Here is a 17,460-nt window from a genome sequence, read left to right as displayed (position 1 = left end):
TTTGCTATTTGTTTGTTTTAGCCTCTGTGATCATGAATTAATCTTTTTCTTTTTTTGTGCAGCCTCTGTTTATACACGATAGCCAGTGAAAAATGTGCCTGGAGACAGACAGACAGCTTTTCCGAATTTGGCTGGCAGTCCACATAGTTTTCCGTGCAAAACACAGTGACAGTCGAAATCTGTGAGTGATGAGGCAACGGTATCAGGGTTAGGATCACCTCATTTCCGTCGAGCCGAAATGACTTGTTTATATTTGGTGTCCCGGGACTGACAAAGTTATCCTACTCTCTACTTGCAAATTCCATCAAAAAATATGGTCCTCCTTTATCACTCTCGGGTCGTTGATACAACGATAGATGTGACTAGTTCGCCGCATGCCGGAGCTTTTCCAGCGTGTGGTTACCATGGCTCCCAGTTCACACCCACCTCATGAACCCTGCAGTGCAGTGGCTGTTCTCATAGGACAACAAAATCCAAACTCTCTGCGAGCTCTCAGTGAAGTACCTCTGTGTACTCAAGAGCCGAGTTTGGTGTCGCATTTCTGAATGCCAGTGGTGGTCTCCAGGAAAACATATGCGGTTTCCTTTAGGGCTGGAGCTTATTGAACTTGTAATTGGAAAGGAAAGACATTCACAGAAGTCTTGTGTCTTGTAGCTGGAGACCCAAGTTTGAGTAATGGAGTGGCTGAATTCTCCATGCATGGCAACGGGAAAAAAAAGGAGCATAGGAGTGAAAAACAAATCAATGAACTCAAGCTATCAAAGTCTGGGTCTTGCCTCCACACCAGAAGAATAGTCAGACTATGAAACTGCATACAAAATGAAGCAAAACAAACAAACAAAAAAAAAAAATTCTGGTTTGAAGACCGAAAATCCAGACAGTGGCATTGTGGGTGTAATTTTTGGGCTCATACATTGATTTCAAACATAGAAACACAGCTTTAACACAGCTTTAACAAAAACACAACTAGCTCTCAAACCAGGATAAAATACAGTTCACACAGAGACACAAACAGCAGTTACATAGACAAAAAGACAACTGTCATACAGACACAAATACAAGCCTAGAAGAGACACAAACACAGCTCCTACAGGGTAACAGTCTCTTTTTTTAGCAGGTTTTGTGTTGGTGTGACAGAGTGTGTTTAATTGTTTGAGAAGTGTTCCACATATATTTACACAGCTTGTGAAAACACATTGTGTTTTTTTTTCCCCTCTATCTTCTTTCTGAACTGAATGGAGGGTAAAAAAAAAAAAATCACGGAGGTTTTTGAAATGCAGTGCAGCGTTGCGTCTGCGAAGCATCGTGAATGTTTTGTGTAAATAAGAGGATGACATCAATGCGGAGTGCGGGGTGGGAATATGTTATGGGAGGGGATGGTGTGCTTATGAAGTCCTTTTTTTTGAAGGGGGGATGACCATGTCTTGAAAATGCCGTGTCTCTTCTCCTTGCTGTGGAAAAGGCAAAGATGCCTTTGAGATGGAAATCACTGGAAAGACAGTGAGGGCGTGAGGCAGGATGAAAAATTCAAAAGAGCCTCTTCAGCTTTGGTGGGCAGTCGTGGGGAGTGAATTGATGGATGTATAAAAAAAACCATCAAAAGTTGAACAAATGCAAAGCAAGGCTTTTTTTTTTCAGGGAGAACCGATCAGAACCAGAGCGAGACCAGACAAAGACAAACTCAGTCATACACAGAGCAGTCGTCATTTGGAACATTAGCTGTTTATTGTAGTGGTAATGATGATAATAATAATAACTACAAAAAATAATATGAACAGCATTAATGACAGTAATTGAACTCTTGAACTGTTTGATGGAGAGTCTTGAAACTTGGCATTGGTGTTCTTCTGCTCAGCAGGAACAATTTTGCCACAAAAGCCCATAAATGCATTTATATTTTTAAAACACTTAAACATGAGCTCCTCACAAACCCTTCAGCCTATAATATGGTCGCTGTGTTCCCTGCACCCGGATAATCTAAATTACAGAGGAATCTTTGCTACATGGAAAGAAATGGCTGCCAGAAGATAGTCAATTTGTGACATTTACAAAGAAACATATTAATAACCTAATCTTATTCAACATTATGAAATTAACCATACATGCAAAGTGGATTGAACTCTAAGAGTCAGGGTTGGGGTGACTTCCATAAAATTCACTTCATTTCAATTCAATTCTCTCTCACATTCCATCAGTTCAGTTCTGATTCCGGGCCACTTCTTTTGATTCAGAGTCAGTTCAGTTCCTCCCAATTTACATTTTAAGTCAATTAAAATATCCTAATTGAAATAAATAAAAAATAAGTCAGTTAAAACAATTCCCAATTCAGTATTCTCCCACAACACTTTCCTCAACTCAGTTCCCCCTCTAGACTAATTAAATTCCTCGGTTTAATTTCCACCTCATCTCTTAACTTGAAGACAATCCCACAATGATTCCACAATCACTCACATTGCCTTTACATTACCATTACAAAAGTGATGAAAAATGGGCTGAATTAATCTCCTGTGTATGAAAATGTTCAACAGAACTCAGCCCTTAGCTCTTCATTGCAAAATTTAAAAAAAGTGACATGCAATAATGTATACATTTATGATTATGTATGTTATATTTGATGGAATAAAAAGGTTAAGAGTTGAAAGTCCCCTGTCCATAGCCAAGCAGTCAATAGTTTGGAATCCTCTAGAACACGTGGCATGTGACTTAAATATGTTGAAACTTCAACAGAGATGTCTTTGCTGGCCACATTCCTACACCTTCCACTAGAGTGGTCAGTCAGAACTGACTCACTGATTGTGTTTTATTTATTAAAACATTATTCATTATTAATCCCTGCTCAATTCAAAATTAGTCATCACCCAGTCTTAAATTGGGATGATTCCTTTTTTTGAATGTCAGGCTGATCACATTCCTAAACAAATGTTCACTCTCGCACACACGTTATAAGCCTAATCCATATTTACGCAGCACATATAACACCACTAGAAAATAACCTGATGCCTTTTCCATGTTGTCAGGTTCCACAGTTTTCCAGGAGTCAACCACCTTTTCCAAGGATCAGAAAATAACTGATACAATTTTTTTCCAGCTAGCGCTGGGTTTTCTTTTTTTTATTATTCTGTGTACGAAATGTGCTATGCTACGTAATCAGTGCTGTGTGATAGTTTTGACTGTAAAATATGTTCTCTAAATAAAATTGGATTCAATGATTGAAATGCATCTACATGCATTGAGCAGGTGTTAAGAAATGACCATATTAGGACACATTTAGATGAAGTAAATTGTCACTGAATCTGCTAAGTAATACCAAAAGTTTTGCTTGATTATAACTAGTGTATACTGTGCGTGTAATATCATTTCAGGTAGCCCAGGTAAAATGTATGCAGTTTATGCAATTTTAAATGGAAACTGCTTTAATTCCATTCAACTGGAAATGTATACAGTATGCACAGTTCTAATTCAGTTCAAGTTCTGATGTATATGACATGATGATCATGATAATTCCTTCTTTTGCTGTATGTCTGTTTCATGTAAAAATTGGAGCATAGGATCTTTGGGATCCAGTCAAGGACTTGTCGGGAGCCAAGAAAAAATGGATTCTTCCAAAAACATAGCCGCCCTTGGGCAAGCAGTATGAAGCATTGATATGCATTGTAAACCATGTTTTAATTTGGTAAAAAAATGCATGATGTTGTCATGCAAAATTTGGTGGATACTGTTTACATTTCTTACAGAAGCAAATTAGGTATGTGTAGGTAATGATAGTGGCAAGACCTGTTTTACTCATTACACTTACAGTTTATTACCAGTTATAACTGGAGGTCATTTTCTGCTTGGCCTTCATGCATTACTACTTGCTGTTGTATTTATAGAAATAGCAATTGTTATAAAGAAGATTAATTCTGTTATTAACTAATATAGGAGATGTGTCACCCACATACAGGGCCTACTCAAAAACAAATGTATGCTAGTTAGCCTGACATCTAAAAAAGATAATATTTTACTGGTAAACCAATACCTACACAGTTCATTTTTTTGTATTATTCATAATTTTGATATTTGGTTGCAACGAGAACTATATTTCAAGCATTTAGCTTAGTAGATCCCTGGCTTTCATTTTAGATATGTATCAATTTATGCAGCTCAAACAATTTAAGTGAAGCACCTTCCTCGACAATACAACTGCAGTGCCACGCTGGGGAGTTGAACCTGCATCCCCGTGTTTTCAAGCACAGCTCCCTAACCATCCTGCCACACTGCCGCAGGAGCCATCCTCTCTGTCATGCTCGCTAGACGCGGAGAAAGGGCCGGGGCAGAATGGGAGGGTGTCACCTCTCGCCGAGCGCGATCTCGGCTCGGTGAGGCTTGGTACACGAGGCGGAATTTGCATCTCGGAGAAAGGTTTCGCTTCTCCCCCTCCAATGGGGCGTCTCGCCCGGGCGGCGAGAGGAGCGCTCGATATCTCAATTGAAATGTCATCGACAGCGGGGATGGGCCAGAGTCTCGCCTGACTCCGCCGTGCGTGACCGCGGCGTGATTGGGAGGAACGATATCGGGAGCATGCCTTGAACGGCTTCCTCCCTCCCCTCCCTGCTTTGGCTGTTTATTTATCTGCTGGAAAGGAGGAGGAGGCTGTTGGGGAGCATGGGGGAATGAAGAGGAAGAGAATGAAGGAGGAAAAACGAGGGAGAGAGAAAGGAAAGGTAGCAGCAGTTGAACCGCGATTGTGACCGAGTGCGAAAGTACCGAAGAATGGGGAGCGTGACAGCTAATTAGCAAAGGAGCTACCTTGTTCTTGCAAAAGGGAACATTCATTGGACATTAAAATAGCACAGGGCTTCACAAAGCTATTATCAAGTCCTCACATACCGGTCACAGAACAATACAGAATAGCTTATGTCTGTACTCAGTTGTGAGTAGTGTGGTACAACATTGGCCTTTCTCATGTAGCATTAAAAGCTAATGTAGGAACATGTCGCACGCACCTTATGCGGATGTAAGCCATTTTGCTCTGCTGTCTGAATTGCTTTAAGTGCTTTGTTTCAGCTCACTGAGGCTCAGTGCCGTACGTGTGTGTGAAACAAGGAAGGTTCTCTCCTCTGTGTATGATGGGCAGCAGAGTAGCATAGTGGTAAGGAGCAGGGCTCGTAACTGAAAGGTTGCAAGTTCGATTCGCTGGGGCACTGCTGGTGTATTCTTGGGCGTGGTATTTAAGCCATAACTGCCTCAGTAAATATACAGCCATATAATTGAACAGCATGTTAAAACTGTAACCTATGCAGGTCGCCTCGGATAAGAGCGTCTGCTAAACGACAGTGATGTAATGTAATGATAGTTTTGGAGTTTGGTGCTTGCATGCATGCTGTGTCGTTGGACCAGTGGCGGCGTGTACAGGAAGCCTCTGCTGCGAGGTCTCCACATGGGTTTTTTTGTACACCGTGTAATTTTGGATAGGGGTTCCACGCAGTGTCCACAGCTCCTCAGCTTTCGGGTCCCCAGGCCTTTCAATCAGCCAGCGCCTTTCAGCTTCAGAGGACCTGATAGGGCCTGATAACACGCGCTGTGTTACACACCTCGCGCGGGGCGCCGTGACGCACGGACGGCGGTAAGAAGATGAAAGCATTTTCACTTTTGTTTAATTTTATTACAAGTGAGTTAAAAACGCCCGCTCTCTCTCACTCATGCTAATTTCTCTGGAATATGTCAGGCGGCTGTCGTCAGTGTCTCTTCGGGGAGACGATAGGGAGCACAGCTTTTCCTCGCTAATGGATTTTTTAGGACGTTAAATACGGGGGGGATGATTACAGGAGAGGAAGCGCACGGCTCCATTTGCGTCCGAGGCCTCCGCATCCCTCTGTTCCCTCCTCTCGGAAGAACACACACATCTGCTGTTTATCTCTCCCTCTCTCCCTCGCTCTTTCCCTCTTCCCCTCTTTGTGTGGCTGCCGTCTCTTTCCCCTCTCGCTCTCTCTCGCTGTCTCCCTCTCCTATCTTGCCCTGGCATTCTTTCTCTCATACTCGTGCTGTTTCTCCTCCGCAGTAAAGAAGTGCAGATAATTAGCATTTTCGCTGCTTAATTTGGGATTGGGGCACAGGTCAGTTTTGGCTGTCCGTTGCGGGCCTGAGCCCGCCTGCCTTCCCCCCTCGTGAAGCCCGCGCCGGCCCCTGCACTCTGCTCCGACGTGGCAGGCAGTTTAACCTCCGGCGGTGTGGGTGTCAATGCGATTAAGGATTAGAAATCCTGTCCATTTCCAAGATTTTCCACAGTTCAGAACATCCATCCCTGCCCCCAGCCCCCCCCCCCCCAACACACACACACACAGCTTCTCCAAAGTGAGAGTGTCAGCACATCCGGCAAGTATTTTTTCTTTTTTTTTTTTTAACTAATTTAGGGGCAGGAAAAAAAAGTAGAAATGAGATTGGGTTTAACACCTGTGAGTCCATTTAATTTCACACTTGTATCTGCTCTCTCCTGTTATATTGGATTAATTTATACTCCATGCTAACATATATGGTAAACATCTGAATATCTGTTTGTGTGTGTGTGTGTCAGTTTTGGTGATGTTGCATGCACGTGAGTTTTGGCTTGTAAGTGCATAGCTCCTGTTCCTCCTCTATTAAAATGGCCAAGTGTGGGGTTCCAGGTTCCTCTAATTCACCAGCACGTTCATCTCCCTTCCTTTTGTTGTATTTCAGGTGAGATTAAAGCAGCTGACACAGCTCCGTGTGTGTGACAGCATCAGGGCAAAGAGACCAGTGTTTAGCGGGGGTCCGCGGTGTCCTCTCTCTCGGTGCGGGTGCAGGGGGGGCGGGAAGATCAGCCAGTCAGGGGGGCGCAGGTGCCAATTAAGTGTGCCCCCTGCATAATTAACTGGGACGCTTTTGTACCTCTGATAACGAGGAAATCGCTAATTAGTTCCTTCCAGATCGGCCCGGTAATAACGCGGTGGGGCGGGGGAAGCCGAGCTTGCGTCGCGTAACCCGAGACGTCTGCAGCGGGCGGCGGGCCGCCAGGGCTAGCCTACAGGCGCGACTCACCCAGCGTGATGCTACTCCCCGCATCCTAGCTTTGCCCTGCTGCCTCTTGCTCAGATACGGGATCCTGGGTGTAACAGGAAACCGTGGACAGTTAGCTCTCACCCCTGACCTGCGCTAGGCATGTGTCAGCAGCCAGCAGGGGTTGGTATTTCAAGTGATATAAGTTTATGGCCTGTAACAAGGGCTTTTCCCTCTAAATAATGGGGAGAAGAAACGGCAAGAAGATTGAAGAAATGAGCACTGGATCTGAACTGCTGTTTCATGTCCCTATTATTTAGAGGAAAAGCCCTTGTTATAAGCCATAAACATGTCACTTAAAATTCCATATGAGGATCAATGTGTCGAGGCAGGTTTTGAGGTGTAGCTGTTTTAATAAATTGTGCTTTACTTAGTGATTTAACCATTCATTTATTAAGAGAGAACCAAATAAATAAAACATTTTTTGTATAAATGCATATTTTACATTTTATCTTGATTTAATAACAACACTTTTTCCTCGGAGCATCCTGTTGATAGAGAGGAATATGTAGTCGAAAGAAGGCAATCTTTTAAATGGTGTGTGCAAGATGGCTGGGCTGGGAACATCTGCAGTCCTTTTAGAGAGAAGGGCGAGATCGCTGATCTCCTGGTTCACCTGTTTGGGCTTTAATTGATCTGTTGTATTGGCTGCTGGGGTTGAGGGGGCGGGGGGGGGGGGGGGTGGACTGCGTGCAGGACCAGGCCCGGAGCGTCTGATGGGTTTATTCAGCGCCAGCCTGTCAGTCAGGGAGGAGGAGACGGGGGGAGGGTGGGGGAGAGGATGGGGGGGCGAGGAGTCACGGCGGGTTAGACCTTTTAGGAGAGATAAAAAAGAAGTCATTCAGACAGTCAGGGGAGGCCTTGGTGCAATCATCAGATCTCATCTGTTTTCAAGAGCAATTCTGCTCTTTATTGAGCTGTGGAGGCTAAGACGGGGAGACGGGTTAACCCCTGCTGTTCTGCACTCTCCGCCGCGGTCTGCGGAAGAGATGCCCTGGCTCTGCTTTTGCTTTCTGGCTCTCTGGGATTAAATCTGAGAGGCTTTAGTGAATAATTCAGGCTAGTCAGTTTTGTATCCAATTTGTGCTTTTTCAGAGGGCCCCTAGGGCCACACTGCCCTGCCAGTTTTGTAGAGAGAGTGTTTGGATGGAACTACCAGCCAAACATGCCTCTGCTTACAGAGATTATGTCTGGTGTTATATTACATATGTGCACGTTAAAAGATAATAGTGTCATCAACCATTGGGAATGTGTTATTTTCAAGACAGAAAAGGTTCCAAGGTCGTATTTTATTAGGTCTTTTTTTATTAACCGCTGTAGCTTGGGGTCAGTCCTGTTCTGTCCTTGCTGAGAGTTTATCAGCGGCATCATTATGGTTTTAATTATTAATGTATGCCTGCGTTTATTCCGCCACAGAGGGGACCCGCAAGGGGAGCGGGGATGCCAACAAGCCGGCTTACGGCTGCCAGGTGACCATCCAGTCGGAGCAGGAGAAGCAGCTGATGAAGCAGTACCGGCGGGAGGAGAAGCGTGAGAGGAAGAGGGAGAGGCGCGGCGAAGACAGCGAGCCCTCCTCCTCCGACGCCTCCTTCCTCTTCGACCCTAAGGAGCTGCGCCTGCAAAGGTAACGTGAGGGGGAGATGGTGAGGAGCCCCTTCGCCGGCTCCCACCCGCTGAGCTCCTCTCATCGGAGGAGGGGAGCTCAGCGGGTTATCGTGGGTCCCTCCCTCCCCAGTCCTCCCACCAGTAAATAGGGGGGTTAAAAAAAAAAAAAAAAAAAACTTTTTCTGGAAAGAAAAAAGATCTATCAAGCATCTGGTCACGTTTTTTAAATTTATTATTTAATTTTTTATTAAAGGATTTTCTCTCCGAAAGTTTAATTTCGCGGGATAAAAAAAGCGCAGCGATCTGTTTAATTAAAATTTGCTTGGTTAAATCCGTCAGGGCGAGTGGAAGAGATTAGGGAGGAGGTGAGCCGCGCTCTCGGGGAGCGAGCATCGTATTCGTCCCCCCCCCCACACTCATTTACAGCCTCAACAGCGCCCCCCCTCCACCTCTCCGCTCCCGAGGGCAGCTGACCTTTATCTCCCCTGTGAATCTGCGGCCCGCTCTGGCGGCAGCGGGTCGCCAGCGCAGGCCGTTCTACACAGCGCAAAACCCGCTGCCCCTGCCACACCCCACCGCTCTAGGGAGGGTAATATTAATGGCGCACCTGCAAAAGCATCCTTACCTGGGGTGTGGTGTCATTTGTTACCTCTTAATTGGTTGGCAAATAGCGGAGGGAGAGGGCTCGGTTTCCTGCTGTCTTCCCCCGGCGTGAAAAATCACGCGCTTGGTATAAGGTGCGTGCGCATGTGGTGCGCGTGGTGACGGATTCGCGGATTCGCGGATTCACCACGCCGTTTGTGTTCCTTGCCTCCCTTTCCGCTAGCCTCGTCGACAGGGCCCGCTGATGAATTTGGCATCCTTTAAGGGATCTCTCTCTCTCCCTCTCTCTCTCTCTCTCTCTCTGTCTTCCCGCTTCCTAAAGACGTAATGAAGCCGGCGAGAGGGAACGGAGAACCTCAGACCCCCGCAACCGTGGAGAATTACAGAGCCGTATCTAATTGCATCTGGTTTAGAGTTCTGTCAAGGACCTCTACCTTCTAATGAAACGGAAGAGGGGGGGGAAGCATCCGGCAGTCGTTTTTAATTGGTCCGGGGATCTCGCTGAGGTTTTGACGTGGTGGAGGGCCGCACCGTTGCACATCCATACCTCTGAAATAAAACAAACCCAGGAAAAAAAACAACTTGGAGAAATAGCCCTACTCTACCTGTGTGGCTCCACAGCTGATAATGTACTGTTCCCAAGATGGGGGCAAATGCTGAATGTTGAACATGGTAGAGCTGCATTAGAACTGAGGACATCTGTAATATAGGATTTGCACTGTCAGTATACAACCAGAATTGAAATGAACGTCAAATAAGAACCCATCAATAAACGAGTTATTTTGGACCTGATGATCAAAGTGGCCTTTTATTTATGAAGAGGCTTTTTGGCATTTGCTTCTGTGTATGAAGTGATGTTGCGTTAAAAATGCTGTTCGTGTTTGAATCTGACCCAGCCTGTTCATCTTTGAATCAGATGTAATCTGATGTCCTCGTGATGACTGTGTGCCAGCTGCTACTCTGTGTTCTCAGTGTGATGGTCCTGCTGCACATACTGGTTGTGACTCCTGTGATGTCTTTGTGGAATTCTGGGAGTAATTGTGATAATAATGTAATTGATTTGTTAATCGGCCACAGAGAGCAGGCTCTCCTGACGGCTCGGCGGTCACCGGTGCTGGGGCGGCAGCGGGAATACGAGCGGATCCGATACCCACACGTGTACGACGCCTACGCCGAGGCCACCAAGACCTCTGCCTTCGTGGGCGGAGCCAAGGTCAGGCGCGTGGGCGTGTGTGTGAGTGTGTGTGTGTGTGTGTGTGTGTGTGTGTGTGTGTGTGTGTATGCGTGTGTATGCACACGTGAAACTGTTCTCTCTCACCACCTCTTCATCCTTTTCCCTGCCATTTTGAAGAGCTGTATAAGCGGATATTCCAGCTTGTCTTTCTCCTTCCTGCCTGTAATGAATGCATTATGGGTAATTTTGTTTGGGCATTGAGAGTGTCTCCCAGCTGGCGGAGAGGGCACTTCAGAGTGTAAGGCAACACAGCATTCAGCTTTGTTCCGTGCGGAACACCTGCACAATAATAATAATGATTAGGCTATATGTATGCATATATATATCACTGTAAATGGTGAATTTTACCCTGCACACGCATTTTTCTCAGTCCTTTTCTCCAAAATATCATAACAACGAGAGTAAATTGTTTATGAAACAATTTTTCTTCATAGCAAGGGGAGGTCTCACCTTCTTGCTGTTGTCTTTATAACAAACGTTCTGGTGTAAAATAAAAGAGTTTGACTAGTGACACCGTTTCTTGAGCCTTACGAGGCTGTGTAGCACAAGCAGGAAGAGCACGCCCTGGAGTTAAACTGGAGGCCAGTTCAGAAAGTGGACCGCTTTATTCACTGAAACCCATGTTAGTCTGCTCCATCCTCACCGTTGCTCCAGAGATTTCAAAGCTTTTGTTTTTAATCCAATTTTTATGATATCTTAATTTTTTTAATCCCGGCGCTGTGTGTGTGTGTGTACACGCGTGTGTATTCTGCTTGAGGTTGATTTGCATAAACTCATTTAGGTTGTTTTTCGTGTGCTTTCCTGCAGGAAGCAGGTGGATTAGCAGAAGCAGTGGCGCTCCGATCAGCCCCCACTCTGTTTGTTGATGTTTACTGAATCTCCCTCCCAGTTCAGGAAATGGCGTCTGCCGCCGTAGTTGCCAAGTTGTCGATGTGGTTTTATTTGCCGATTATTCCTCGTAATTTCTTGAAAGGCTTTGCGAAGGGTCCCGTAATGGGAGGCCGTGTGGCGTAGCGGTTAAGAGGCAAGGCTTGTCAACGAAGTGTCAAAGGTTAACTCCCCTGGTATGGCACTGTCGTATTAGCAATGATGTTGATAGTGTTGGTGAAGATGACAATGACAGTGAAAGGTGTAACGGCCTTTGTGAATGTGATTTTTTTTGTGTGTCGAATTAAAAAATGACAGTGCTTAATTCATGAAAACCCATCCCAAATGTCTGCCTGGACCAAATTAAACTGAAACAGCAGTCCAGACAGTCAGTGGGCAGAATAGAGGGCTGGGGCAGTTTTGGACTTGTCCTGGATGCTTAATCCTCAAGTAACGTACAAAACTGATGAGCTGTAATTCAAATGTTCTCATGATGTGCTTATAGAGTAATGTGTAAGGAAACATCAGTACTCACAAGTACTCATTTCTAAGAAAGAAAACGTATACACAGACCAGCCCTGCCACTTAAATTGCTCTGATTTCGTTTAATAGTTGTAAAAGCCGTTTGTGAGAATTGTGGCAGAGCTGGCATCAGATGCGGAAATTAAGCTGCGTTTTAAGTTATTGTTATTGACTCTCCAACGTTTCTACTCTTGGCCAAAGATGCTGCTCCCAGAGGGAATCAAGCGAGAAAACAACAAGATGTTTGAGGAGGTGGTGATCCCGCCCAACGAACCCATGCCCATCGGCTTTGAGGAGAAACCTGTCTACATCGCCGAGCTGGACGAGGTCAGTGTCCCTCGCAGAGCTGACTCTGACATCTCTCTGGCAGTATCTGCAATGGAGGACAAAGAGCCAGCGATTTCCCCTCTCTCTCTGCTGTTACTCTCTCTCTTCCTTTCTTCAACTCTCTGTCTCTCTCCCCTTCCCCATCAGTCTCACTACCCCTCCTCTCTTCTTTCTCTCTCTCCTCCCTCCCTGACTTCCTGTCTTTTTCTCTGATTGGTCAGAACGTTTTGGGCGTGTCTCGCTAGGTCAGGTCTGAGCAGCGCTAGCGCTACAAGAAAGCCTTTTATGTTGGTTGTCTTTGATGCCATTGCGTGTGACGTGCTAGCATGGAAGAAAGCTAATGATATTGTTTTCCTCCGCCTGGACCAGCACTGTGTCTGTGCGTATGTTTCTGCTTTAGCATATTTTTTTCCCCTGTTGCACGCAGCAGGGCTTTGTCTCTCCTGGCGGAAAAAGGCTGGGATTCACCCTAGAGAAATTAGGCACAATTATAATAACAATAATAATAATAATAATGATACAGTTTATATAAAATGTTTGTATAGTGCCTTTCAAGCGTATCAAAGTGCTTTATTGTGACTGAGCCGCCACTGATGTGTAGCGCCGGCCTGGGTGAGGCAGAGCAGCCTCACCGCACAGAGGGACCTGGATCTACCCCAATTAATCCACTGTAGCTGAGTCTCTGCTGTCACGGTGCCAGGCCCCGGTGCCTCACTGCCACAAAGCTGCATTGTCCTGGAGGAGTGACAGCCTCTCAGGCACTGCACTTCCAGGTGGAGCGGAGACACCGAGGTTGCAGAGACTTTGTGTGTGTGTGTGCGTGTGTGTGTGCGCGTGTGTGTGCGCGTGTGTGTGCGCGTGTGTGTGCGCGTGTGTGTGTGTGTGTGTGCGTGTGTGTGTGTGTGTGTGTGTGCGTGTGTGTGCGCCCGGCGTGGAGTTGACAGTGTTTCAGATCGTTCTTTGGGCTGGGCTTGCTCAGAACAAAACCACCTCCATCTCTCCTTATATGCCCCTTTACTGGGTGTTCCCTCTGATTTGCTGTACCTTCTTTAGTTACGTTGTGTCTGACTGCGGTGTCACGGAGTGTTGGGTTCCCTCCTTTTGTGATGTTAGCAGACTAGGATCTCTCTCTGGGTGATATCAATGTTTTGACTTCTCCCCCCGCGCTGTATCATATTTTTCACACCTGTAATGTCGCGGTGTATCGAGTTCTCTGCTTCTGTGGTGGCAATTTTTTTTTTACTTCACTGCTCATTATTGGAAATGAACCTGTAGCCTCGACTACTAGCCTTCTTTCAGGCCTGACAACACAACAGGTGTCACCTGTGCTGTAAACTAGTCTATAAACAAAGGCTGAGCTATCGAAATCAGCGGGTGTAGCCCCTGCTCTGTTGGCACACAGATAGCATTTCTCATGACATAATTGACAGATGGGTAAACAAGCAACATTCTTCCCTTGTGGTCCATGCGCACTCCCCTCAGTTAAGGACAGTGTTGTCACCAGATGTTTGTGGAGCCGACTGAAGCATGCAAATGTGGCTAGAGGGTCCAAACTGACTTCTTAATTTTATGTAATTGAACTAAAAGGCGTAATATTGGTTTGAATGATCAGGCTTGATTTGATTGGCTTGGTACTGGCTGGAATTAGATCAATAGTCACTTTTCCTCAAGGGCGCAATGTGGTTATTTATTTGTTCAAATGCCAGTTTTAATCTTACAAATAGGCTGTGGTATTACGTGATGATGTGTGCATATGCACATTCCAGATATTTTTTTGGGGGGCAGCAGACTGAAAGGAGTAGACATTCATGGGGTCCTGGCTGCATGGTGCACCAGTGGAAACCTGTTCCTTCACCTGCCTCTGCCATCTGATTCAGAAGCGCTTGCTTCCATTGTAATTCAATGAGCAACTCGCTAATGGGCCCTTTCGGAGCAGCCCGTACTGTAATGTGGGTACATTAGCACATATTTCCTCTGTTCTCCTCTGAGATGTTTTGAGTGCTCTGCTAAATGCATCCCCCCCCCCGCTCCCCTGTTGAATATCTGATGTCTGTCTTTGCTACATGTCAGACAATATCTTGTTGAAATTCCTGATCTCCTGTGATGTGAGGGCAGAGCTAGGCAGCAGTGGAAATAGACACGTAACCCGGAGGTTGCCAGCTCTGCTCCTCTGTGGGGGCACTGCTCTTGTACCCTTGGACAAGGTACTTAACCCACATTGTCTCAGTAAATATCCATCTGTGCAGAAAAAGCGGAAAAAAATCGCAAGCTGTTTAAAGTCCGGATGAAAGCATCTGCATAGCAATTGTAATGCGGTGTAACTTCCAGGGCACTGCGCGTGCAAATGTGTCCTGTGCTCTCCACAGAGCTCCCAAAGCCCCCTGGATAACATCCGCCAGTCCCAACTGGAAAAGGCTTAGGCCAGCCAGCGGCCAGGTGCTGCACTATGAGACCATATGCTCAGTGCCCGTGGCCTTTGTGTTTTGCATTCGGCCAGGGCCGTCCGCCTTAAATGAGCTCCTCTCCACATGTCGATGTGGTCGAAACATCACCTAAGCTGAAATTGATTTCTGCACCGTGGCTGATGAATGCTTATTGAATATTTTTGAGTGTAATGCTTGAGACGATGATGACGGCTACATTACTGGGGCTTAAGGAGTTTGTACTCTCTCATTGTTTTAGGTCTCCGTCAAAAGGATGGGGGCAATCAATGTGGTTGCCAGGGTGGAAGGCAGAGGGCAATAAATGAGATCTTTAATTATGAGAAGAAACACAATTTAATTAATAAAACCGCGAATGGCCATGGGCATTAAACACTACCTCTCACCCTGCCAAAATTTACAAAAATAATGATTAAGTGACTTCACTATAAACAGAAAGAAACTGTGGGACTTTGCAGTCTGAAAGCCTAAAGCTGGCTGTAATGCTTAGCTACCATAAGGTGCACTAAATCTGACAGTAGTGCTATCATCCTAAATTGGCTAACCACCTAAACTCCACTCCCCCACCCTGAAACATGTCCACACATATTTTACCCACAATCCTCCAACAATTAAAAACATTTGAATACAACTCCAGAGGTGGCATGCACAAATGTTACGTAGATACTATTTTCCATAAATAATAAGAGAAACCATCTAATGTAACACCTACGTCATAACTGTAAACTGGCATACTCTGTTGCAAAAATTAAACAGAGGGAACTTTGGATTGAAATTTGCCTGAAATTGAAATTTAATGGCACTTAATTAAATTTAATTTACTCTGGAACATCCAGTTGTCCCCATACGGAATAATTCTGCACAAGACATCTATTTTTCACATAGCAGTGAATGTGAAGATTCCTGTCAATAACAATCCAAGGATTTAACTCAAAAGGTTACCACTTGCCACACCTGAAGCACTGCATACATGCACATGTATGTGGGTTAACGGCCAGGCGACGTTAAAATGTGTTTTATTTTGCTCCTGCCCCTCTCTCTCCTAATTTTCTACTTACCAGCATTAACCACGTTGGAAACCCTGTGCTTTTGGCCCGTCATTCAAACATGTAATGTGGAACGTTATCACGGTGTTCATATAATGTTGTCAAGCATTTTAAATGTCCTCCTGGGCATTGTCAATTTGATTAAAAGAAAAGAAAAAAGGTACCAGCCTGCTATGAGTAGCACTGTGGTAGTTTAAGTTCGGACCGGGATTGAAGCTTGGGAAGTAGTAATGGCTTATGTACTTCGTCTTCATTGTGGTTCGCCCTGTAACATGTAATGGACAGAAGAGATTGTCTGCTACCGTCTGTGTGCTGATGCATTTTTCTCTAAACACTTTCTCTTAACACTTATCCTCAACAGAATAGCTTGATATCATATGCCATGTTAGTGGGGAATAACAGAGGAAGTAGCCATGAGTTTGTATCGCGACCTCCTTATAGCACTGTTTTACATGTGTATCTAATTGAAACTTGGTTTAATTCAATTTCTCCCTGGATACAAAAGTGAGCAAGTATTTATTGGCGAAACCCAAGCATAACTGGACATATTAATCACTCTGGGGAAGTGGCCTTTCGTAAGACTGTTTTAAACGTGCTTTGGTTTGTCCGTCTCTGGGTTTGATGTTTTCAGAGCATTTCGTGTGTGTTACCTACAGCAGGCAACGGTCATGGAAGAACTCTGTCAAATCAATGGCCTATAACACATGCTGTGCTGACATTTTTGCATGATTATTATTGATTTGTATAAGTATTTGTTTAGCACGCACCCTCAGTGAGGGTGACGTGTGCCTCTGCCTTTGCGTGTTGTCAATGCCGTTTTGAGCTGAGGCTGCAGGTTGTGCGTGTTGACACGTTTCCTCGAGGTGACCGTGTAATCGCGGATCTCTGTGGTTCTTTTATCACACGGCAGACCGGCCCCGGGGGCGGCCCCCGTGCCACGCTTGCACCGGCGATCCGAGGGGGGAGAACGGATTGATCGGTGACGTCTGCGCGCAGGGAGGATCGATTGGTCACGCCTTGCGCCGTCGTTCCGCCGCGTGTCGGGCGGGGGGCTCAGCTGTGCGCGCGCGCAGAGGGGACGAGGGGGTCGACATGCTGCCTGTCAGCCTGGATCTAGCTCTACGCCGACCCTGCCACGGCGTTCACCCGGAGTCCCCCGTCCCCCCCCCCCCACCCCCCGCATCAGGCTCTACCATATGCACTCTGTCGCACGGAGATTTCCGAGGTGCAGCTTCATAAAATTAGATCCGCATTAGATCCTGCCTTATCCCTCATTTGCCGTACTTCATTAAATTTCTCCCTCTCTCCCACCTGTTTCTGGAAACACCTCCCTCGCTCCTCAGTCAGTCTCGTTGACATTGAAAGAATTGTTATGATGCTTTGGCTAAACATGACCCCGTCCCCACTTTGCCGGCAGTTCGTTTGACCCACAAAGTTGCCGGTAATGATGGGCTGCAGTACTTCTGTTTGGTCCCAACCCGCACGGGCCTTTCAGTATTTCAGCTGCCCTAATTCTTAGCTAAGCAGTCCCAGAACACATGGAGCTGAACTCCAGATGGGTGCTTACCTGGAAGCAGTGGCTTTTAGGGCCTGACACATGCTTCAAAGGTAATAACAGTGTTCTGGAGCAGGGAAGCGGTGTGCGGAGTTCGGGTGCCACAGTGCCTGATGGCGTAATAGATTGTTTTTTCCTTTGGGACACATTGACTTCAGAGGGAAGTTTTTTGCCACTCCGTGGACAGGGCAGACGTACGTTACA

At 45.9% G+C, this 17,460-nt stretch overlaps 1 protein-coding gene across 1 annotated transcript in view; it reads left to right on the top strand.

Moving 5' to 3' along the window:
- ascc3 (activating signal cointegrator 1 complex subunit 3) overlaps positions 1 to 17,460 on the top strand; it is a 195,927-nt gene that overhangs the window by 23,850 nt on the left and 154,617 nt on the right. The window contains exons 6-8 of the mRNA XM_036538487.1: positions 8,473 to 8,680; positions 10,342 to 10,477; positions 12,089 to 12,214. Coding sequence (XP_036394380.1) covers positions 8,473 to 8,680; positions 10,342 to 10,477; positions 12,089 to 12,214 — 470 coding nt within the window. The remainder of the gene's footprint in view (positions 1 to 8,472; positions 8,681 to 10,341; positions 10,478 to 12,088; positions 12,215 to 17,460) is intronic.

Source organism: Megalops cyprinoides, chromosome 10 (genome assembly GCF_013368585.1).
Source record: "Megalops cyprinoides isolate fMegCyp1 chromosome 10, fMegCyp1.pri, whole genome shotgun sequence".
NCBI lineage: Eukaryota > Metazoa > Chordata > Actinopteri > Elopiformes > Megalopidae > Megalops > Megalops cyprinoides.
The sequence above is the reverse complement of the archived record's forward strand: the minus strand, read 5'-3'. Positions and strand labels throughout refer to the sequence as shown.